The 22,704-nt window shown below is 39.1% G+C and overlaps 4 protein-coding genes across 6 annotated transcripts; 3 read left to right on the plus strand and 1 right to left on the minus strand.

Moving 5' to 3' along the window:
• Positions 1–594: 594 nt before the first annotated feature.
• Positions 595–4,636, plus strand: LOC107048168 (protein NRDE2 homolog). Its single transcript, XM_015271228.1, has 4 exons — positions 595–3,249; positions 3,309–3,458; positions 4,009–4,184; positions 4,265–4,636. Exons 1-4 carry the CDS (start codon positions 892–894, stop codon positions 4,515–4,517), a joined length of 2,937 nt encoding a protein of 978 aa, XP_015126714.1. The 5' UTR covers positions 595–891; the 3' UTR covers positions 4,518–4,636.
• A 476-nt stretch (positions 4,637–5,112) lies between these two features.
• On the plus strand, positions 5,113–7,155 carry LOC107048218. The gene is made up of 4 exons (XM_015271291.2): positions 5,113–5,434; positions 5,529–5,601; positions 5,683–5,808; positions 6,353–7,155. The coding sequence occupies exons 1-4, from the start codon at positions 5,363–5,365 to the stop codon at positions 6,577–6,579; spliced, it is 498 nt and encodes a 165-aa protein (XP_015126777.1). The 5' UTR covers positions 5,113–5,362; the 3' UTR covers positions 6,580–7,155.
• LOC107048194 (DNA fragmentation factor subunit alpha) lies at positions 6,003–22,536 on the minus strand. 3 transcript variants are annotated; one of them, XM_015271263.2, is made up of 3 exons: positions 22,393–22,536; positions 10,424–10,608; positions 6,003–9,682 (listed from the first exon to the last, which is right to left on the minus strand). In XM_015271263.2, the coding sequence occupies exons 2-3, from the start codon at positions 10,599–10,601 to the stop codon at positions 9,252–9,254; spliced, it is 609 nt and encodes a 202-aa protein (XP_015126749.1). In that variant the 5' UTR covers positions 10,602–10,608; positions 22,393–22,536; the 3' UTR covers positions 6,003–9,251. The 3 variants fall into 3 exon arrangements, with proteins under 3 accessions (XP_015126749.1, XP_015126764.1, XP_015126756.1); XM_015271278.2 differs by lacking the exon at positions 22,393–22,536 and adding an exon at positions 10,760–11,300; XM_015271270.2 differs by lacking the exon at positions 22,393–22,536 and adding an exon at positions 10,676–11,300.
• LOC107048184 (D-beta-hydroxybutyrate dehydrogenase, mitochondrial) lies at positions 12,478–21,160 on the plus strand. The gene is made up of 6 exons (XM_015271252.2): positions 12,478–12,833; positions 17,719–17,802; positions 18,521–18,695; positions 18,785–18,906; positions 19,016–19,120; positions 20,543–21,160. The coding sequence occupies exons 1-6, from the start codon at positions 12,621–12,623 to the stop codon at positions 20,939–20,941; spliced, it is 1,098 nt and encodes a 365-aa protein (XP_015126738.1). The 5' UTR covers positions 12,478–12,620; the 3' UTR covers positions 20,942–21,160.
• Positions 22,537–22,704: the final 168 nt, after the last annotated feature.

Here is a 22,704-nt window from a genome sequence, read left to right on the forward strand (position 1 = left end):
CTCCTCTTGAACTGTTCTGCATTCTTTACTTTGGAAATTCCTCTGATTGTGAAAAAAACCGAAAGACAAAATCGAGGATTTCCAGCTTCTCGTGTTGTTTTGTCAGTATTCCGGTTCTTTGTTCTCGGTTTTTTTCGATCATTCTCACGAGCGTCACTTTGTCGACATTAAAGAATGCATAACCTTACCACCCTACGCATTCCCTACAATACCCCCTTCCGACATCTTTCTCCTTTGTTCGATTTGCTATTTTCAGTGAATCTTCATGACAAAATCTCCGAGGAGGATCAAAACCGTGCCCTTACCCGATTTTCCCGACATTCCCGGCGTTCGTGTGAATAAAGTATCTCTTTTTCATTACTGACCTGAGAAGAAGACCCCGTTTCACCTCTAAATTGCCTAATTCAGAAGAACTTTTTGAGAAAAACGCGAATCAAGACGCCTTTTCCAGCTTCCCCGATTGTTCTTCCGTTTGATTCTTGTTTATACTTTAGTAGTTCCGTCAATTTGAACCGTTCGTCCAGCGGAGCCACTGCAACAGACTGCAGCGCCGCCATGCAACTGTCCCACAAACTAATTTTGAAAATAAAAATGGCTCCGGCATGTAATAAAGAACGTAAAGAACTAGCACGAAATTCCAAAGAAAGAATTTAACTCCATTGCATTAGTGAATGAATTTTTCTAAATGAAGTGGTGTGCATAAAATATCTGTTTTTTATCGCTGATAGTGACTAATCATTACTCATTACCCATGCGACTTTTAAAACCGCAATGAGGTTACAAACGTCATCACTACGACAGAACGTAAATAAACCCTCAGTGATGTTTTTCAATTCCCAGAAAAGAGTGAATCAATTTCCCCACTAAGCACTAGACTCATTACTCATTAAAATGTCGTTGTTTCCGGCCTACGACCTCACTGCTCCCTCCCAATCCTCAGAGGTTGAAATTGTCGACAGTCGAAATGACGCAATCTGGTTGAAGAACTCGAGCTTCCAACCGGAGATCATCCCCGGGTCTCGAGTAATATCGATTTCCTCTGACTCCTCAGACGACGAGTTGTTCGAAATCCCCGAGGAAAAAGCAGCACCAGTGATTCCTCTGGATTCAGACATCGAGGAGCTTCACCATTACTCCCCCCCTCCCGCAAAGAAACCCAAGAAATCCAAGAAACACAAGTCGAGTAAGGAAGCAAAACCGAAAATTAAATACGAGCTAGTGGTTGAGAACGTCTACTTCGATGACAGAGTCAGGGACAAGGGAAACTTGAGGGTAGACACGCTGTGTGCACGAGCGAGACCCCTGTACACTCGCTCCTACAAAACCCTGGGCTTCGTGTCCCTCAAATACAAGAAAAAGCAGCTGTTGCGTCGATATTTCGCTCTGTCCCCCGAAGCAGCTAAAAAATCCACCAAAAAATTGAAAAGCGAGGCTCCACCCCCTCAGAATGATCCCCAGCTGTCCCCAGAGTTCCTCAGCACTCTCCAGCAAACCAAAGAGGAAGAAACGAAGCTGAAGATCAAGGAGTTCAATGAGCAGCTGTCGGAAGACCCTCAGAACATCGACCTCTGGCTCCAATACATAAACTTCGAGGACCGAGACCAGAATTTCGAGGTGTCCCCTCACAGCACAAAAGCAGAGACGGTGAAGTACCAGAGGAAACTGGCGATAATGGAGAAGGCGTTGGAGGGGAATCCAGACTCTCCCCTTCTCCTCAAGTGCAAACTGAACTTTCTGAGTGAATTATCCCCAGCAGACCAGTACTCCTCCCAGCTGGAGCTCCTCATCTCGAAGGATCCTGGGAACCTGATACTCTGGCAAGCCCTGATAACCGCCACGAGGTCGTCAATCGCCCTCTGCACAGCCCCCAAAGTCCTCGCTTTATACTCGAACTGCTTCGCAAGCCTGCACTTGTGGTCCAGATCCACTCCACAATCCTACGACAGCAATTTGCTCCAGATGCTGTACCAGTGTCTGATATTCCTGAGGCATGCAGGTCTCTGGGAGCAGATGTGGGAGACCCTGAGGATGCTCTTGACCCTGAACCTGGGAGTAACCAGGGATTCGAAGAATTTCAAGGGTTCGATCGACGAGAAGAAGCTGATTGGAATGGAGGAGGTCATTCTGACGTCTCAACTGCCTCTAAATCAATTGTGGCTTCGAGTGGAGCTCCTCAGGGAGAATTGCCACTGGACGACTGTTCAGAAGGAAGATGTGGAGCTAATTGGTGACTCCCACAGGTTTATCTCCCCCGAAGACGTCACTGAATTCGTCCATCCGTTATTGTCAACAGGGTCTAATTTTAGACTGGGTATTTACGCACTTCTGGCACTTAAGGTTCCCCTTCTACCCACGAGACACGTGATTCTCGAGGAGCTGGGGATGGACGAGTGCAACTGGAGCATTGACTCTGCTGAGAGCCTCTTGCCAATGCTGTTTCCTTGTGTGGGTGAGGTCGCTGGACATCGGGAGAGGATTTGTTTGCTGAAGGGATTGATTGAGGGGGGAATTACGAGTGGACCTCAGTACTTGAAGTATCACCCTGCCCAAGAGGGCTTTGTGGATTTCATTCGAGATGCATTCAGAATTATCGCTGAGAGATTGAATCTCGAGGAGAAGAATCAGATATACGTCTGGTGGATGAGGCTGGAGAGGAGTTTGGTGGGGGTCCAGAAGGCCGAGGGGATACGAAATGAGAAAAGTATTAAAAAGCTGAAGGGGATTCTCAAAGAGTTCTTGAAGAGGGAGGAGAATAGAAATAACTTGGATTTTTATAGGGAATATGCTGTCATTGAGAGGGAGATGGGGAGGTGGGAGAATTGTATGAGTATTCTGGAGACTGCTATTGAGAGCAGGGGGAATGTGATATTAGATATTAAAAATGTGGCCGAGCAGAGATCTGTATTGAGTCTTTATAGAACTCTTGTTGAGTGTCTGCTGGATACGAGGACTTGGGACGTGAATAATAAGATTAGGATCATGAAGATTTTCGCGCGGATGTCTTCTGGGGCGTCTGAAGGAGAACAAATACGCGGGACTGAGGAGTATTTGAAGGATTCTTGCGAGGAATTTATCAACGCTCCAGGTGGCCTTGATGCCGGATTAGGCAAATATTTTCAACCTAATTTCTATTGTGATGCAGTCATGTGTTATGTTTACTTGTTGTACGTTGGTGGGAGGGATTTCGAAGAAATTCACACGCTCTTTGAGAGGTGTATCGAGAGGTCAAGGGAAAATCGATATCTGGAGGTAAATATGTGATGGGAGAAGATGAGGGGGTTTGATTGTTCAGCTTTTGTTTTTTTTAGGAGGTTTTCTGCGAGGGGGAATTAATATTCAAGCAGATGGCCGGGGAGCACAGGGGGAGGAGACTTGATGATTTGAAGGGGAGCTTGGATAGTGCTTTGAAGAAATTTCCTGATAATTTCTATATGCTGTCGATGTCTTCCGCTGTTGAGGTATGATGGGAAATTAATTCTTTGAGGATTAATTTCTCTTTTTTAAATTTTTATTCTTCATCGCAGAGACTAGGAATTTTATGGGGAAATATTCGCGAGTGATACTCGCGCAATGAGATCATTTAATATTTAAGACGAGGCAAAAAATTGAAATGTTCTGGGAAATCATCACAATTTAAATCGTACGCTTTTTTGAGTTGTAGATTCAAACAAGAAATATGAAATCTTGAAGATGTAAACAATTGCTTTAAAATAATTGAATAACTTTATGATTTGTTATTAATTGAACAATCGATTACGAATGAGAACGAAAAAGATTATTTTCCCCCTTAAAAAAAAAACAGATCCAAACACACTTGAAATACTTTACAAATTCTTCGTGAATAGTAAAATAACTACCTGAAAATTTCGTGTCAACTTTATTCGAGAGAAAAAAAATGTAAATATATAGATTAAGAGAATTCCCCAAAGTGTAAATAAATTCTGAAGATTTACGCACTTTGAGCATTAAAATAACGAAATAAAAATTTTAAAAACATTTTTTCTGTAGAGTGAACTTCCAAACTGGTGCGTTCGAACGTCGATCTCAACGAAACGCCTCTGGCCTGCCATCTCCATGTGTCTATCAGGCAGAGCACGTCTCAACTCCAAAGTCTGTCAAAAAGATGCCATAGCCAGAACTGCAGCACTCAACAAATTGCTCCACTTCCACAAAAGACTCTCAAAGTACGTAACTCCCTAATTATGCATAACCTTTCCATCCAACTGGCTAACTAATCCAATTAATTCAAACTCGTCGCTTTCAGAATACCTGAAATTCGATGCTGCCCTTTGATATGGAGACTGTACATGCTGTTACTGCGAGAACAAAATCTCTGTGAGAAGAAGGGGGAGGAGGTTTATCACGAGAGTGTGGCATCATGCCCCTGGGCTAGATGCATTTACATTGACGCTGCTGAGATAGCACCTCAACTTCTCACACAAATTCAGGATGTTATCAAAGAGAAAGATTTACGAATGCATGTCACACCTGAAGAGCTCGATATTCTCAGGGGATGAAGTATATTCAAGCTTTACAATTTTCATGAAGAAGTGGAACTGTTTCCAATGAGTGTATTTTCTTGTTGTAATGAATTCTGTAAAAAATCGAGAAGAATTGATAAATATTTGTTATTGAATTTTTAAAAACACAATTTCTATTTATTTTGAGGGTTTTGGAGCCCTCTGGCAGCGTGTGCATGGGTCAGTGATGATGTGAATGCTACAGTGATCACTCGAAAAGTTCTTTTTGGAGCAGAAAATCCCTTCTAGCTATTTCACTTCCGTTTTATAATGACTTTGGATATTCGAAACATGCACAGCTCAATGCATCATAACACAAGGTAAATAATCAGCTGATGACTGTGGATTGATCACTGATGAAGAAATCCCTTCAATTTGATTTTTGTAGCAGAAAATTTGCTCTGGCTATTTCATTTGCACTCGATATATTTTTTCACCCATCGAAATCATGTGATGTAAACACTGACGTATTTTAAAAACGGAGCAAAAAGGCTCATGAATGCCTGTCACACCTGAAAAACTCGACATTCTCACATCTCAACCATGAAAAATATTGATTAACAAATAAAAAAGTTTCAAACGTCAATATTTTCCCATAAGAGTCAATAAACATTCCCTATCGAGTCTCCCCACCTTCCCGAGCACTTTGACAGCTCCAATGCATCATAACATAACCTAAACAATCAGCTGATGACTGTGGATTGGTCAGTGATGAGGCACTCACTCCAGAGACCAATTTTTGAAGCAAAAAATCCCCTCTAGCTATTTTATTCGCCCTCAACACGCACTCTCCCATTGTTACCCACTGGAGCCATGTAATACAGACAAAAACCTCTTCTAAAATGGATAAGAAGGCTGTGGTAGTGGCAGGGGAAGCTCCGGAGTCTGACGAGGATACCCTAGACATAAAAACGGTAATAATACATCTAAAAACTCACTCGCTTCTTCATCTCCATTTCACCTCTACAAAATTGAATACAAAAGTCATGAAGTATTTGACAATTCAAGGGTCTGGCCTTCAAGTACCTGTCTAATGCGTCTGGAATAATAATATCTGGGGAAGCTACAGAGTCTGACGACGGTATGCCCTTTAATATTTCAGGCATAATAGTTTATTCACCCACTCATTATCTATTAATCCTTTAATTCTGGAACTCTGCAGATGGTGGTAGTTTGAGCAGTGCAAGTGTGGCAATAGATGCAACAGCCTGCCCTCCCTACGTGAACGTGAAATCAGCGAATGACAGAAAGTTCATAAAATACAACAGTTTACTCCACAAAAAATTACGTAAGTCACAGGGGCAATAGTGAGGTAAAATTTTTTGAATTGTTAAAGAAATGGAATAACTCTTCTTCATGAAATATAAAATTCATCCCTTTTGCGATGAACTGAGCTTAATTGATAAATTTGTTTCTAACTTATGAACTTTGAAGAAAATTTCAAGTGTCCATTTTGCCCCACCCTTCCCCAATAAGTAATCATTGAATGTTATGTTCCTTTATTGATTACAATCATTACAAGATCAAATCAATGACAGTAATAATTAACTGGAATATATCAGTATATCAGAGAAAATTGTTGTTACGTATTTCGTAATTAAGACACTTACTATATTTACTTCCTTTGCATTCAATATTAAACTATTTTATTTAATTTATCAACTCATTTATTATCTATTTTAGTTGTAGTGAATATCAGAAGAAATTCTTCTATTCTTAAAGCCCTAGAAATCAATGTAAAAATTAGAAAATTAAGTTGTTCATTATCAAAGGAATTTATCACAATTGGTAATAATAATGTTAATGTGGTTGTGTGTTTTTTGGCTGATCAGACGAGTGCAACGAGTCACTCAGGGAAAATATAGTCTGTCTGACTGATAACACTATTACTACTGGCATTCAAGAGCTCACTGGAATCAATAAGCAGTTGGTGAAGAGTGAATTGACAGTTCAGGAAGCTGCATGCCAACTGAGGAATGCATCTGCCAGGTGGAATGAAGCGTCCAGTGTGCTTTTTCAGATAATCGATGGAAACTTCTTGAATACCATTAAAACATAGACCACTGCTGGACCAAATTCATTAATTTTAACTCTAAACTAATTTAATTGTGAATGTTTAGAAGTTCAATTGCGTTATCCAATTATTGTTCCGTGTTTTCAACACAAAAAGAAATAAATAAAGAAGGTCTGAATGAGGAACACATGAAATTTGAATTTCCTGAGCATAAAAAAACTGAAGACTTGCTCGATGAGGACTTTCGCAAACATTTAATTTAACATTCAATAATTTTCAGTTTACTTAGTTATTTATTAAAATTGTACGATTTTAAGACGGCTGTTAGCCAGTAGATGTTGGACTCACAGTCAAAATGACCTTGAATAAGAAAAAAAACATTGTCGATTATCTCAGGAGTTGTTGAGCATTTTTTGTTCGTCTCTGTTAAATTTTTTTCTTGTTTCAAGTTTGATGGCAGTAGGCTATTCGATAGTTATTGACTAACAGCGCGTATCGTAAATACCGACTTAGCTGCCGTTCTCTCGTGTTCATGGATTATTCAAAACCTTTTAGAAGCTTCCTTTACCATTATTTGTTAAACTATGGGCGAAATAAATTTCTGTTGTTTTGTTTACTGAATTAGTGGCGTTGTTACTATACCAATGCCTTCCTACTGGTCGTTGCATCGCATCTTTCAGTTATTTTCCACATTAGACTACTTTGAATTCTATTTGTATATTTATTTATTTTATTTTACTCTCCTTGGATTATCGATTTCCCTTGAAATATTATTTTAGTAGCTCTGCGATTAACAGTAAGTGAAATAAGGCGATGACTTCATTTTTCCAAGACGAGTTTACTTCAAATACCCAGAAAAATAAGGGAAAATGTTGGACATGTGTCATTGGAAAATTGAAAAGTCTCAATTCAACAACTGATGACCCATTTTGCTCCAATAATTTTTTGCACAAATACCAGCCCGTCAATCGTAAAAATTCCCTCCTATCTCCAGAATTATTGGAGCAAAGTGAGCAATCAAGTAAAATAGAGGCTCGCTATCGTTAGTTTGTTCAGTTGCAAATTGGTAAACTCCAATCAATAATCATTTTTCACGTACTTTCGCCTTATCTCTTCATCTCTATACAATAGCAGTATCATCATTAAATCGTTAAATCGACGTATTACGAGTAGAAATGAAAATCACATCGAGATAATGTCGCTTAGGGGGCCTCAATGGGATTCGCAGAATTATTGACTCATATAATTTACTTTGTACAATATTTTACCTTTTTAATTTGTATAATTAGAACCTTATCACTGGACCTGAGTCCTCTAAAAAAATCTTATTGATGCAGAATTACAGCTGATGAGGATTGGGGGCAGGACGCGAGCATACAGTCTTTATAGAAGCCCCTAGAACTATTATTCCCTTATTCTTACTCAATTAATCAATTTAATTTTAAATTACCTACCCTATTGGATTGTTATCTTCATTATTATTACTCTTAACTAACAAATGCACAACTTCGCTTAGTATCAAAGGATTGATATCTGGTGTCACGTGGTATGGTAATAGTATCCTACATTTTTTTTCGCATTTTTTTGTGTACTCGTGAATTGGTGATCTAGATGGATTTAATGCTGGTACTTTTTTCTCTATAAATTCAGTCTTTAAATCATTCCCTTGCACGTCGGTTCAACACAAAAAATAGTCAATTTTTTTCGATTATTAATCTACGTACGAAGCTGTCTCGATTTCTCCTTTACTTAATTTTTGTTCATGATGTTTTAAGGGATTCGGCGTTTTTTTCTATTTTTTTTTGTTTTTGTATTAGAACTGACACAGCCACACCATCTGTCACCGATTGGTGTTATCCAAGCGATTTACAACGTTACCCTATTCTCCGAAGTACATTTACAATCCTTCTTTCTCTGTTCAAACGATTATATCTGAAATAGTTATACGATTAATGTACCATTAATCGATTATTTAAATGCTACATTTGTTTTTCTTACTGAGCATCAATTATACAATTCCGTGGGGTGCGTTACTGTGACTCGGGCGGTCATAGCGATTGTTTTAATAATCGAGAAGAAAATCTTTTTTTTTTCTAAAAATTACTGAAAACAGACTAGCTACTGATTCATCACATTCAGAGAAAAATTTCAAGTGAATCAAGTTCGATAGATTTTCTCCCTCAACCGGAGGTCAATGTAACGGAGTAATTTTAATCACTATCTGAGCATGAATTCATTTTTTTCGAGGCAAATTTTAACAAGTTTGAGGAAACAAGTGAAATTTTTCTCTGAATGATTTCCTTAAAGTTATAGATTTTTTCATCGAACATCTAACAGAGTCGTATTTACACTCGACTCGACGATTAGTTAATAGAGACAAATTGGTGATTAAGTTGTACAAATAATCACTCACAATTTACAGTTTACCATTTTGCCTCGTGCATCCTGAATTCCATAGCAAACAGATCAATAACAATATCCATCATTACCTTTCCTGAAGATACAAAATCCATGGAATCAATTGACGACTGAACCTCGAGAGTGTTGTTATCGTCGGAAAATAATAATCCCCGTTGTATTCAGTCGTAATTCAAAATAAAATGGGCTCAATTCCAGAAGAGAATCAGAGTTTGCTGCAACTGTCGTCCTCTGTAGAAGATTCGACGTCGGACGCTATACATGTTCGCCAGTGTGAGGGCGCCCACCCCCCACATGGCCTACGCTCGCTCCATTTCACCTCCAGTTGCGTACATTTGAAGGAGTGCCATTGACTCCTGTGCCTGTCGTTTCTCCGCCAAAAATCTTCCCGATGCCTCCTTCAACTGCTCCAAGAACAGCCTGTCTGGCACTATATCAGCTAGACTGTCTGGATTCATGTCGCTCAGTAACTCGAGATCATTACCACCGAGGAGGGAAATGTGTGATGGATCACCGTGTAATGTTGACACCAGTGGCTCAACTGGGCTTCGATAACGTCGCACAGTCTCATCGATCGTTCTACCAGCGTTATCAACATTGTCAACGACTATGTAACGTGAGGCAGTCTTACTGCTGCCTGGAGCTGCCCACTTTTCATCTCCCTGGAGTACCATCAGGCTTGTGTTTCTCTCGAGTGTTGCAAAATACTCCTCGTCATCTACCTCGGTGCCTGCAAAATATTACCACTTTTTTAATAATTACCTACATTTTTACTCGCGTTTTTCAGCATTACTTCAGCATTTCTATTACGTAATTTGAGTGTTTAAATGACTTACTAAATGTTTAATTATCGCCATAAGGAAAATCGACATTTTCCCTTGGAAAATGTCGAAAGACCGTTTTATCTATTTATTTATTTATTCATTTTTTTCATATCATGAGTTCGTGGATTACTCAAAACCTTCTCCATTGCTCATTTGTGGGCAAAAAAAATTCTGGCTTCTCGGTTTAATGAATTCGGGGCGTAGTTTCTATAGCAATGTCTTCGTAATGTTCGTTGCATCGCTTCTATCAATTACTTTCGATTCGTATTTATCTATTTCATTTTTCTCATCTAGCGTTTGAGAATTACTTAAACATTTCCATCATTCAATTTCACAATAAAGTGGTAAAATTCCTTGCTCATTGTTGTATAATCGCCATAATAACTCATTCCGAAGAGAACATGAAAAAACGTATTCATCAGCCCCAAAAAGAGTGAAATTTTTGCTAAAACCACTTATGCCCGAGATAAAAGCCCAATTCAATTATTATGAATTCCTTTTATGTCACAATTCAATCAACTCCGTTGGCTGTTTCCAATTTCAACTTCAACCCAACTCCATTCATATTCGAAGCACGCTCAATGAATTTCAAACGTCGAATTAACATTGTAGCGGTGCACCTCAAAGTTATAAAATAGAAGACTTACCATCTTGCTCCAACACAATAGTGAGATCAGCATCTGAGGCCAGTGCCAATCTGCTTCTAGCCACGTTGGTGAGGTCCTCGAGTGAAGAGGCAGTAATTCCTTTCCTCTTTTCTCTACTGCAGTCAACAATTTTGTACGGATTTCCCGTGGATGGAGTCACCGCTGTGGACTCCGACATGTTTATCCTGATGAAAAACTCAATTGAAACTTTTGAAATTTCGGGTCAAGTGCGAATTACGTTCTCATACAGACAGGCAAATTTCCCGGATTAATTCAATGCTCTAGATTATCCTCATTCTTCGTTTTTCTACGAATGACCATTACAACTCAACTCACGACTCGATGACCCCCAACGCACGAGGAAGGGAGGGCGTAAGGACTCCCTTTCTCAGTTCTCCTCCGAGTTCGTTGACACAAAAGTCGTCCAATCACTTATTCAATACTTCAGGACCACTGGATTATCCCAAACTTTCCCATTCAACCAATCACCCCAAGTCAATTGAAATCTCCAATAAAATAGAAATAATTTCGAAGGTTTCGATAGGGTCCAATGTGGGCAGTGTCTACGATTGTACTTTCATCCGACTAAAAACTTCTTCCACAAAACGAAAGGATCTGAATAAAAGTTTCAAGACAATTTCTAATGATCTCCCCTCAACGCTCCGACAACAGCCAAAAAAATTCCCCCCACCAATCATCAGTTTGTTTACAAACTAATTCGACAAAAAATCATCGGAAGGATAAACTTTGTGTCAGAGTGCAGTGCTCGGAGTGAAGACTACCGACCACCCACCCAGTCGTGCAATAATCCAACTAGCACTGGGTCAATGGTGCAACCACCCTTCCTATTTATACCCACGGCAGACTCGACGACGCGCATATATAGCACACAGCCACCACCTGCCCCCACTACTATGAGAATCCTCCACCCCTACCCCAACACAAACTCCACCCTCTGCAAAATCAATAACCTACCCCACTCCTGTGTCCCATCCCTCCCTCTCCTCGCTTCTTTATCTCGCGAGTTTATTTTTATTTTTCCAGTTTTTGAATCCATGACTGGGGCAGTTTTAGCCTCTCAGTTCAATTGCAGCCCCAATTTACTCCTCTTCATTTTATATTTAGGGAGTCTATGGTGGAGATCCGTCGTGCATCATCAATTTGGCGAGTAGGAGAGAGGGGGAGGGAGGGCCACTGTAAAATGCTCAAGGGTAGTTTTTAATAACCGCTCTCGTTATTGTCCTCCTCCACTCGACTCGACAACTCATTCTTCTAATGATCCCATTTTGTAATTTGCTAACACCTCGTCAGCCGCGCTCAGATTGGGCTATTGATTGTTGGCTCAATTGATATTGCCCTTGCTCGGCGGTTAGCGTGGTTTGCATGCTAATTGGATGATATTAATGTGTTGTTGGTCTTTCGCATCGAAAGCTTCATTCTGGATTTTTTTAAAATTAGCTAAAGGGTTTGTCGTGTTTGTTGATTATTTGATGATTGTCTCCCGGTTTATAATTGACGGATATGATTAATTAGGGGAGCCGAATGTGTCTGTTTACCTTTATGATTTTTTTTCGCTCACTGAGGTCTGCGATTTAGAGGCATTTGGTATTGGATTATCGATTATTGTCTTTATTCACTGTTCTTGCATTACGGCTAGGATCGTAAATTAATTAGACTCGAATCAGGTGCCCATGAATCTTTATTATTTCTTCTTCAAGTTTAAAATTAGATGAAGGGAGAGCAGGAAAATGCATTTGCGTTAAAGTTTAGTCTATTTTTCAATGTGTCAGTTATATTGATAGAATTTCTGTATCAAAATGAATAGGGAGAACTGGGTAATACCAATTTGAACGTGAATTATCAAGAGACTGAAGGTTCAGATCATTCATTTCTCACTTTGGGAAATGATATTGTCACTGTCAAGTTATTTGAACAATTGGGAAATCTTGAAGTAAACCAGGGGACACCAAAATCTAAAGACTCATCCCTGCGTTTATATTTAGGTACACGGCATCCAATATGAGAGACTATTTCCAGTTTAAAGTTAGCTCAGTCCTAGCTAAGACGTGATTATAGTTTGATCGCGTTGTAAATCGGCGAATGTCTCAATCGAACAATCGAATTATCGAGGGGATAAATCATATTTTTTTAATAACAAAACGAAACGAATTGAGTTATTCTTCTCGCGAGTTGAAGAATGCCTTCGAAAACGAATGAAGAGCCCGACGATAGTCAGACGTGGGAACTCTTGGAGAGGTGTATATTACCGATAGCATTTTCACACGCTGTGGCTGTTATTCTCGCGACAATATTCAATACACTTGGCATATCCCAGACATCGAGCTTTCTACTTTTTCTCCTCTTCCTGTCTCTCTCCATTGGTTTGACGTTATTCTATCACAATCTCAAGGTAGGCATATTCATAATTCAGAGATTTTTCCGGAGAGTAGAAATTCCCGCAGTGCTACCAGTCCTCCTGAGTGAACCTTTAGTTACAGCTGGATAAATTTAGAGCAACGGTTGAATAATTCACGTGGCATAGACCCGCTACGAATGACATTCTGTGTGACATTACGGAATGACGAAGAAAAGTTTAATAAATTGGGAGTTTTTCGTAATTTTGCACTGTTTGAAGTTAATTATACATCTGCCTTGATGGGGTTATCGGTATATCAAGCTTTGATTGCTAAATTTTCTGCTGAATTAGGTAATGTGACTTCAAATTAATAGCGAAGCGGTAAAACAGTTTAACTCGATTTTGACTATGGGCCAGTTTTTAATGAATATCTCGGAATCTAAGGGAGATGGCAAAATTTTTGTTAATACCGTTTTTGTGGAACGAATTGAGCGCTGCAAAAAAAATTATTATGAAAATTTCGTTATCTCCCTTGGGTTCGGAGATATTTCCCGAAAACTCAACTAAGAGCTGAAGAGCTCAACTGTTCAAGTTTTATATCCGCGTCGAGGATTTGGTTTTGATTGGAGGTACACAGTCCTAATCAGTTCTGCGACGTACTTTTCCGGAGACCTTTGGAATCCTCAGTTCTTTTCAGTCCTGAGAAGTCCTCTATGTTGAGCGGGTATGGAGGGGAAGGCATGTAGGCGGAGGGTTGAAATTTGTAGCCAACGAGGAGACAGGGTTGCAGAATATATTTTAGCCACCCTCATCTCCCCGTTTGCAGGCGGTGTTTAAATAAAAAATAGTGAACGTTGATTCTGTATTTATTGACTCCCTGATGCCAATGAAACCCTCGGAGGTGACAGAAAAGGCGAAAAAAAAATTTTCATTTTCACGTGGATCAAGGGTCAGGGTGAAAGTCGATTTTCGCCAAAATTGAATTTTTTCGCCAAGTGAAGGTTGATTCTGTGTTTTATAACGATTCTGATGCCAATGAAACCCCCAAAGGCGCAACAAATGTCTAAATAAATTTTTTTTTTTCACCCGGAGTCCAAAGGGTCAGATTTTCCGTTTTTCCCGGAGGAAAGTCGACTTTCGCCAAAATCGAATTTTTTAGCCGGTTGAACGTTGATTCCAACTATTTAAGCGACGGGCTATTCAGAACTCTCAAAAGTATGTGGAAAAAGTGAAAACTGAAAACAAAATTTTTTTCACTCGGAGCCAAAGGGTCAGATCTTGGATTTTTGCAGAGGGAAAGTTGGTCAAAGGGTCACAAGGGTCACGAGGGTCAAAGGTCAGATCTTGGATTTTTCCAGGGGGAATGTCGACTTTCGCCAAAATTGAATTTTTTAGCAGAGTGAACGTTGATTTCAACTATTTAAGCGATGGGTTATTCAGAACTCTCAAAAGTATGTGGAAAAAGTGAAAACTGAGAAACCGTTTTTTTTGGCCTCAGCCAAAGGGCCAGATTTTCGGGTTTTCCGGGGCAAGTGGATTTTCGCCAAAATCGATTTTTTTAGCCGGGTGAACGTTGATTCCAACTATTTAAGCGATGGGTTATTCAGAACTCTCAAAAGTATGTGGAAAAAATGAAAACTGAAAGTTTTTTTTTTTCAAATTTTCAAAGGGTCAGGTGCTTTCAGTTTACACTTCTTCCACATACTTTTGAGAGTTCTGAGTAGCCCATCGCTTAAATAGTTGGAATCAACGTTCTCCCGGCTAAAAAAATCGATTTTGGCGAAAATCCACTTGCCCCGGAAAACCCGAAAATCTGACCCTTTGGCTGGGGCCAAAAAAAACGGTTTCTCAGTTTTCACTTTTTCCACTTACTTTTGACAGTTCTGACTAGCCCGGCGCTTAAATAGTTGGAATCAACGTTCTCCCGGCTAAAAAAATCGATTTTGGCGAAAATCCACTTGCCCCGGAAAACCCGAAAATCTGACCCTTTGGCTGGGGCCAAAAAAAACGGTTTCTCAGTTTTCACTTTTTCCACTTACTTTTGACAGTTCTGACTAGCCCGGCGCTTAAATAGTTGGAATCAACGTTCTCCCGGCTAAAAAAATCGATTTTGGCGAAAATCCACTTGCCCCGGAAAACCCGAAAATCTGACCCTTTGGCTGGGGCCAAAAAAAACGGTTTCTCAGTTTTCACTTTTTCCACTTACTTTTGACAGTTCTGACTAGCCCGGCGCTTAAATAGTTGGAATCAACGTTCTCCCGGCTAAAAAAATCGATTTTGGCGAAAATCCACTTGCCCCGGAAAACCCGAAAATCTGACCCTTTGGCTGGGGCCAAAAAAAACGGTTTCTCAGTTTTCACTTTTTCCACTTACTTTTGACAGTTCTGACTAGCCCGGCGCTTAAATAGTTGGAATCAACGTTCTCCCGGCTAAAAAAATCGATTTTGGCGAAAATCCACTTGCCCCGGAAAACCCGAAAATCTGACCCTTTGGCTGGGGCCAAAAAAAACGGTTTCTCAGTTTTCACTTTTTCCACATACTTTTGATAGTTCTGAATAGCCCGTCGCTTAAATAGTTGGAATCAACTTTCACCCGGCTAAAAAAATCGATTTTGGCAAAAATCCACTTGCCCCGGAAAACCCGAAAATCTGATCCTTTGGCTGGGGCAAAAAAAATGGTTTCTCAGTTTTCACTTTTTCCACATACTTTTGACAGTTCTGCCTAGCCCGGCGCTTAAATAGTTGAAATCAACGTTCACCCGGCTAAAAAAATCGATTTTGGCGAAAATCCACTTGCCCCGGAAAACCCGAAAATCTGATCCTTTGGCTGGGGCAAAAAAAATGGTTTCTCAGTTTTCACTTTTTCCACATACTTTTGACAGTTCTGCCTAGCCCGGCGCTTAAATAGTTGAAATCAACGTTCACCCGGCTAGAAAATTCAATTTTGGCGAAACTCGACTTTCACCCTTGACCCACGTGAAAAAGAAATTCTTTTTCCCCTTTTCTGTCACCTCCGAGGGTTTCATTGACATCAGGGGGTCAATAAATACAGAATCAACGTTCACTATTTTTTATTTAAAGAACGCCTCTAAACGGGGAGATGAGGGTGGCTAAAATATATTCTGCAACCCTGTCTCCTCGTTGGCTACAAATTTCAACCCTCCGCATACATGCCTTCCCCTTCACCCGCTCGTAAAATCACGCGTTCTCGGTAGCATCGAGGAGGACTTCTCAGGACCGAAAGGAACTGAGGATTCGAAAGGTCTCTGGAAAAGTACGTCGTAGAACTGATTAGGACTTACCAGGTCCATCTAGGTCTGGAGAGATCTTGAAAGACCTGTTTACGTCCAATCAAAACCAAATCCTCGACTCGGGTAATTGATTCTAACTATTTAAGCGACGGGTTATTCACAACTCTCAAAAGTATGTGGAAAAAGTGAAAACTGAAGAAGTTTTTTTTTCCGATTTTCAAAGGGTCAGATTTTCCGTTTTTCCCAGGGGAAAGTCGACTTTCGCCAAAATCGAGTTTTTTAGGCGGATGAACGTTGATTACAACTATTTAAGCGACGGGCTATTCAGAACTCTGTATGTGGATTCTTTTGGAAAAAGTCATGTAACCGTTTTCCATCAATTTTATATTGTTAAAAATTTCTTCTATATCAGCCCCTGGGCGATACCGCGTGTTTGCATCCTGCCAGAAACATTTCCACATGAATATGGATGAAACGTGAACTTTTCAATTTGTCGAACTGGTGAATCGTTCGATGGGTGAATATACTGGTCGGATTAATTACACTCTACACGTGCCCCTGCGCAAGGTTGGAAAAGGTTATTTAAAGCTATCGATGAATGAAAAAACCTCTATTTATTGTTTTTTACTGTCGGCACTAATCGGGCATTCGACCACAAATTTCCACCGAAATGTGCTGACCTCCGATGAAGCGTTTATATGGAATTTCACAGGATTTCGTTACAGAGACAGCAATTGATTCTTTGAAAATTCAATTTCTCTCTGATACCATAACGAGAATTCGTGAACATAAGAAGAATTAAATTTCCAATCACAAAAAAAAAGTTTCCTTCTGCTCTGGGGTAATTGCAAAAAAATTCTCGCCAGAAATTGTTTCTGAGTGATTGCATGAAGGCTCCCATTTTTTCTTCTTATATTCTAAATCTTCACCGCATTAATTAAGGAAAAGTTTGTGGCAAGAATTTTCTTTCATCAGAATAGTACATGTCCAACCCCCATATGACCCTTGTGACCCTTAATCTGACCTTCATTATACCCCTCGTAACCCTTATTCTAACCCTCATAACCCTTATTCTGATCCTCATGTCCCTTAATTTCGTAGTCTTAATTTCGCGTAATAATTTTTCATCACCAGAAGTCGATTTGGATTTTTATAATATAGAGATATACGAGAGCGTAAAAGTATTTTTCATTACTTGTGCGTAAAGTGAAATTTTTTCACACAAGTGCTGAAAAAAACATTTTTTTTAGTCAGCATAATTGTATTTAGTCAAAAGCGAGGCTCATTCTGGTAGATATAGAAAAAATTAAACATGTTCAACGGGCGAAATTGGTCGACCGTTTGATACGTGAATTTTTCCATCCAATTAATTAAATTCCACACGTGTCCTCCGTTCAAGGTAGGAAAAAGTTATCCCCAAGCTCCCGATGAATGAAGAATTCTCAATTTATTGCTTGTTCCTGTCCGTGCAATGTCGAGTAACACGTGGAAGTTCATAAAACCCAGTCTGTAATTAATCCGCACTTTTTACTGGCGTCGATATATCGACGTCCATCACCCTCTGACCTTCTTCGAACTTGAACTCACTTGTGACGAGGGCTTGACGCCTCATTATCTATGGGAACCTCTAATTTCCCCTTTAATATACATTGCGGTTTAGAACTTGATATTAATTCAAATGGATCCCAGGTTACTGCTGCTGGCAAAGCCATCCTCATCACGGGCTGTGATTCCAGGGTGGGATATGCACTCGCCAAGCGTCTGGACGAACTGGTAATATTCAACTCTAATTGCTAGTATCAAATTTCCGCTAGTCCGTTTCCCTGAATCTCGTAGGGGAAATTATATTCTCGAATCAAGAAAATCATATTTGAATCAAGAATTTGCGTCTGTTTGAATTTCGAATTTCAAAATTTGTTATCTAAGAGTAAATATTTTCAATTCAGAGAAGAAATTTTCGTGAAAATTGCAAATAACTTACTTCTGAATCAAGAATTTATTTTCTCTCAATAACAAAGTAAACAAAAAAATCAAGGCAAAATTGCAAGAAAAATGCAAATAAAATTATCCGTTTTTTTCTACTTTTTCATAAATTTTAATGTTCTTTCTTGGAAAATTGCGTTAAACAGGGGAAAGTTCACTCTTTGCCACGCATTTTTGCTCTGTTTTCCCATAAAGAAATTCTAAAATGCAATTGTACACTAATTTTCAGATAATTTTTTTCTCCATGATACATCTTTGATTAGAAAAAAATATATGCAATTTCTCTCAAATAGAAAATATTCCTGGGATTGACTGGGATTCCCCAATTTATTTCCTCTCCATCAAAGAAAGCACACAACAAAGAAACCCACCGAAAAATTGCAAGAAAAATACAACAAAAATTATTAAATATAAAAAAAAACAAATATAAAGGAAAAAAATCATCCTTAGTCGCCCCTTTGTTCCTAGATTTTCAATTTAAAAATCCTCAAATAGAGACTATTCCTAGGGCTTCACTGTATTCGCGGGCTTTCAAAATGCATCAGAGAACGAAGAGAAAGTTCAGAGTTTGAAAGAGGCAGGTTCCGGGAGGCTTCACGTCCTTCAACTCGACGTGACAAGCGAGTTGGACATACACTCTACATTTTTATACGTCAATGAAAACCTGCCGGATGGTGCACCAGGTAATCCATTAAATAATTGATTCTCGAAGGAACGATAAAATGTGAATTATTTGGTGGTGAGTATAATGAAAGCCTTCAATAAAAACCAGGTTTATGGGGACTTGTGCATGCCAACGCGTGGGTCGCACTGGGAGAATGCGAGTGGGTCCCACTCTCTGTTGTGAAGAAAAGCGGTGATATCAATTTTACGGGTGTTGCACGACTGACTCAAGTGAGTAGAAAAAAAAATGTCAGGAATGACAGCAATATGACAGATATTGCATTATCGGTATTTTCTCAATGCACGAGATTTTTTTTGTGAAGAAATTGATCTATTCCAGGTATTTCTGCCGCTTGTGAGGCGCTGCAGGGGTCGCATTATTCTTGTATCGAGTATTCTAGCTAGAATACCGAGTGCTGTTCGTGGAATTCAATGCGCAAATGGGGTAAATTTTTTATTAAGCTTTCATATGAACTCGCTCGTAAAATGTGTCACGATGCAGTAGCTATATATTTTCACGAGATTGACAGTTTCGTGGAACAAAATGCGACCATAAGGGAGAACAATTAAACAGTTGATGATCAATGTTCCATTAGAATGCCGGGGGAAATATCCCCTGGTACACATGATAATTAAATGACGTATTCGTTGCCCACTCAAAGCACGAGGAATAAAACAAACCATCGCAATATTCAATGCTTAACGGTGGCTATTGGACTGTTACGTTTTCAGTCGGAAATTATTTCGAATGTCCGAGGGATTAACCCAAATGATCATTGCAATAGGGAAGTGATGAAACAGGAGGAATTAAACCGATTTTAGGGCCATTTTTTATGGCTATTTCCGAATTCAAGGGAAATAGAGAAATTTCCGTGAAGATAATTTTTGTGAAATGAAAGGAGAGACTGCAGTTTCTGGAGAATTGAGTCATCTTAGGGCACGACTTCACTAATGATTTGAGTTCATCTTTCGATTCGAATCACTATTTTAATAGTAAGAGGTAGGATGAAGAAAATTACATTCATTTGGAGGTGAGTTTTTAAGAGGTACAAAGAGATTTTTGGTCATTTTCCGATAAATTTGTTGCATAGGGGAAAATGGGTCTAATGCAGACTAAAAATCAGGAATTTTCTACAAAATTTAGCACATTGTTTTTATACAGGGAACTTTGAGGAAAATAACTGATGCTAAAAAAAGAGATGTAGAGATAATAATGAATTTCGAATGACAAACCGAAACACGAGCTACTGCGCTAGAGATAATTCATATCAGGATGTGTTCGGAGAGCAGAATAAGAGCTACAAAAAAGCTTGTCACGGGAATTTCGCTGTTTCCCTTCGTCTCCGAGATGTTCAGAAAAAAATGGCTTTGTGAGACTGACTTTAAATGCCAAAGGGTTCGCAAAAACATTCTCCCAATCGAAATCACTGTTCCAATGGAGAAGTTATGAAACAGAGTACATCAACTTAGACCCAACAAAAGTTCAAGTCCCGTAGGAATTAACTCATCTCCTAGTGGTTTTACAACTTCACTATTAACCCGAGTTTCTAAGTAGAAGAGCATGAGCAAAATGAGAACTTTTCACTTATTTTCCAACGTTCATAACTGAGGAATAAATTGATCAGTTGAGCTCAGTTCAGGGTCATCACGAAGAAAAAAATTGCACTTTCCACGGAAAAAAATTATTCCACTTCATTAAAAATTCGATGAGTCGTCAACATTTGAAGAAAAATGACAAGTGATGCGTTTTGCCCCACTCCCCCCTATTTTTAAAAATACTGCATTGAGTTACTCAGGACCGTGAAAACTCGCAATGCAGAATTTTCAACCCACTTTTCCCATAAAATGTGCTTTATCATAATTTCAGGCTGCTCTCGAGGCGTGGGGCTCGTGTCTCCGCCTCGAAATGCGACGCTGGGGAGTGGACGTTGTAATAATTGAAACAGGTGACTACGTATCAGGCAACACGTGGTTAAAGGACAACATTACAATCCTGAACCAAGCGCGAGACATGTGGGTACAATTGGATCCACAAACGCGCAAGGAGTATGGTGAGGAATTATTCCAGAAGGAATTACTGGCATTGGAGAAATACACAAAGGGGCCAGAAGCTGATTTGACGCGTGTTCTCAGAGCACTGACAGACGGCATTGTCAAGACATTTCCACTGAAACGATACACTCCAGTAACTCGCAAGGAAAGACTCCAAGCCTTTGTCAGTGATCATTTTCCAAAGTCCATTTATGATATTCTTTACACCGAGTGAATCATAGATTCATGAAAATATTATAAATTATAGAAAGACCTCTTCAATGACAGAGATAATCGAATTGTTTCTTGCCAGCGCAAAAACCTGCCTTATGTATTTACAAGTCACATTATTTATTTATTCATTCAGTCAACAGTTTTTCCTCAACTCCATCACTCTATTTTTTGTTGTTCATTTTTGTCGGATGAAGGATTTAATAAAAAAGTGAAAATCTCATGGCTGATGTTATTTGATTTATTTTTTTTAATCAAACCCTAATGATTGAATCGATAAAATACTCTTTTGATATAGAGTCTTATCTTTTTTTTACGAAGTTCAGAATTATTTTACGTAAATTTACATTGTTTGAATTTTTGGTCAAAGTAGGATTGGTTTTAGAAAATTTTCATCCTATCAGTGAAAAATAAAATAGAAGAGAGAAACGGAGGAATCCTATCCTGAATTCAAACCACAAATATTAGAATTGCATATTTGCTAAAATGGATTTGCCATGAATAGAATTTATTGGTCTGTGTAACTTCAATGTATTTATTGAATCTGATATACCCTTGAATTGTTGCTTGCGGCATTTTGGCTCATCCCGACAAATCCCCAAAGTAAATAAACAAAGTAAACACACGAACTTCAATAAGCGATATTAAAAAGTTCGAATCAATCCTCTCGTGTATCCGCTCAAACACTAGTAACTCACATACAAATTCCCGAAAAATGACTCAATAAATATGAAAAAGATTTTTTGAAGATAAAATAAACATCGCAACGATAATAAAACAAAATGAAATTGAAGGTTTGAAGGACAATATTAGTCCGATAATTTTCATTTTTATCAATGATATAATACTAAAAAAAAAATACTGAAGAAACGTCTGGGGTGTTCCCTGCACCCCACGCGAGGGTTGAAGGTTTAAAAAATCGAATCAATACCCCCATTTATCCCCTCAAACACTAGTCAACATTAATCAACATTAATTAATACTAGTTAACATTAAACATTAGTTAATAGTCAAAATATCCAACAAATAACTAAATAAATAAATAAATACCTGGATCTTTCGAAACAATAGTCCGATTTTTTAATTCTTATTTCTCACTCGATAAGACACAATGTGAACTTCAATAAAATATCTTAAACCCGTCGTTACTCCCTCGGTTTTTAAACAAGTTCTTCCATACCGTTTTTCCCAAAGAAGATAAACACAACGACGATAAAAAAAACAAAACGGAATTGAAGGTTTGAAGGACAATATTAATCCGACAATTTTCATTTTTATCAATGACAAAATACTAAAAAAAATACTGTGAAAAAGTCTGGGGTGTTTCCCACACCCCACGTGATGGTCGAAGGGTTAAAAAATCGAATCAATACTCCACGTATCCCCTCAAACCTATTACCCCATGCAAAACCCAAAATGTCCAACAAATAACTCAATAAACAAAACAATAAATACCTGGATTCCCCTCAGCCCTCCGTAACGATCGCCAAAACCAGTCAAATGGAGTTGATCCACCGCGAAATCCGCATACTTCATCGACTGATCTCCCGAAACAATGGATGACAGTCCCCCAACGATTGTCAAATGTCAAACACCCGATTTTTCATTGTTATATCTCTCACTCGATAAAGCAGTGACGATTATCAGCAGGGATGTGTCCCTCCTCCACTAGCAGCAGTACTCGAACCCCCTAGGGACTAGGGACATCTGAATCCCTCTAGGCCAATTCTCCAGCCAATGAGGAGTCGACAGCACAAATGTAATCCT

Source organism: Diachasma alloeum, unplaced genomic scaffold (genome assembly GCF_001412515.2).
Source record: "Diachasma alloeum isolate Michigan unplaced genomic scaffold, Dall2.0 Dall_scaffold_00176, whole genome shotgun sequence".
NCBI classification, from domain to species: Eukaryota; Metazoa; Arthropoda; class Insecta; order Hymenoptera; family Braconidae; genus Diachasma; species Diachasma alloeum.

Coding starts and splice junctions, on each gene's coding strand:
- LOC107048184 (XM_015271252.2), top strand. CDS start 12,621: ATGCCTTCGAAAACGAATGAAGAGCCCGACGATAGTCAGACGTGGGAA. Junction 12,834..17,718: donor TATTCTATCACAATCTCAAG/GTAGGCATATTC, acceptor AATGGATCCCAG/GTTACTGCTGCTGGCAAAGC. Junction 17,803..18,520: donor CCAAGCGTCTGGACGAACTG/GTAATATTCAAC, acceptor GACTATTCCTAG/GGCTTCACTGTATTCGCGGG.
- LOC107048168 (XM_015271228.1), top strand. CDS start 892: ATGTCGTTGTTTCCGGCCTACGACCTCACTGCTCCCTCCCAATCCTCA. Junction 3,250..3,308: donor GGGAAAATCGATATCTGGAG/GTAAATATGTGA, acceptor TGTTTTTTTTAG/GAGGTTTTCTGCGAGGGGGA. Junction 3,459..4,008: donor CGATGTCTTCCGCTGTTGAG/GTATGATGGGAA, acceptor TTTTTTCTGTAG/AGTGAACTTCCAAACTGGTG.
- LOC107048218 (XM_015271291.2), top strand. CDS start 5,363: ATGGATAAGAAGGCTGTGGTAGTGGCAGGGGAAGCTCCGGAGTCTGAC. Junction 5,435..5,528: donor ATACCCTAGACATAAAAACG/GTAATAATACAT, acceptor TGACAATTCAAG/GGTCTGGCCTTCAAGTACCT. Junction 5,809..6,352: donor TTTACTCCACAAAAAATTAC/GTAAGTCACAGG, acceptor TTGGCTGATCAG/ACGAGTGCAACGAGTCACTC.
- LOC107048194 (XM_015271263.2), bottom strand. CDS start 10,601: ATGTCGGAGTCCACAGCGGTGACTCCATCCACGGGAAATCCGTACAAA. Junction 9,683..10,423: donor TATTGTGTTGGAGCAAGATG/GTAAGTCTTCTA, acceptor AATATTTTGCAG/GCACCGAGGTAGATGACGAG.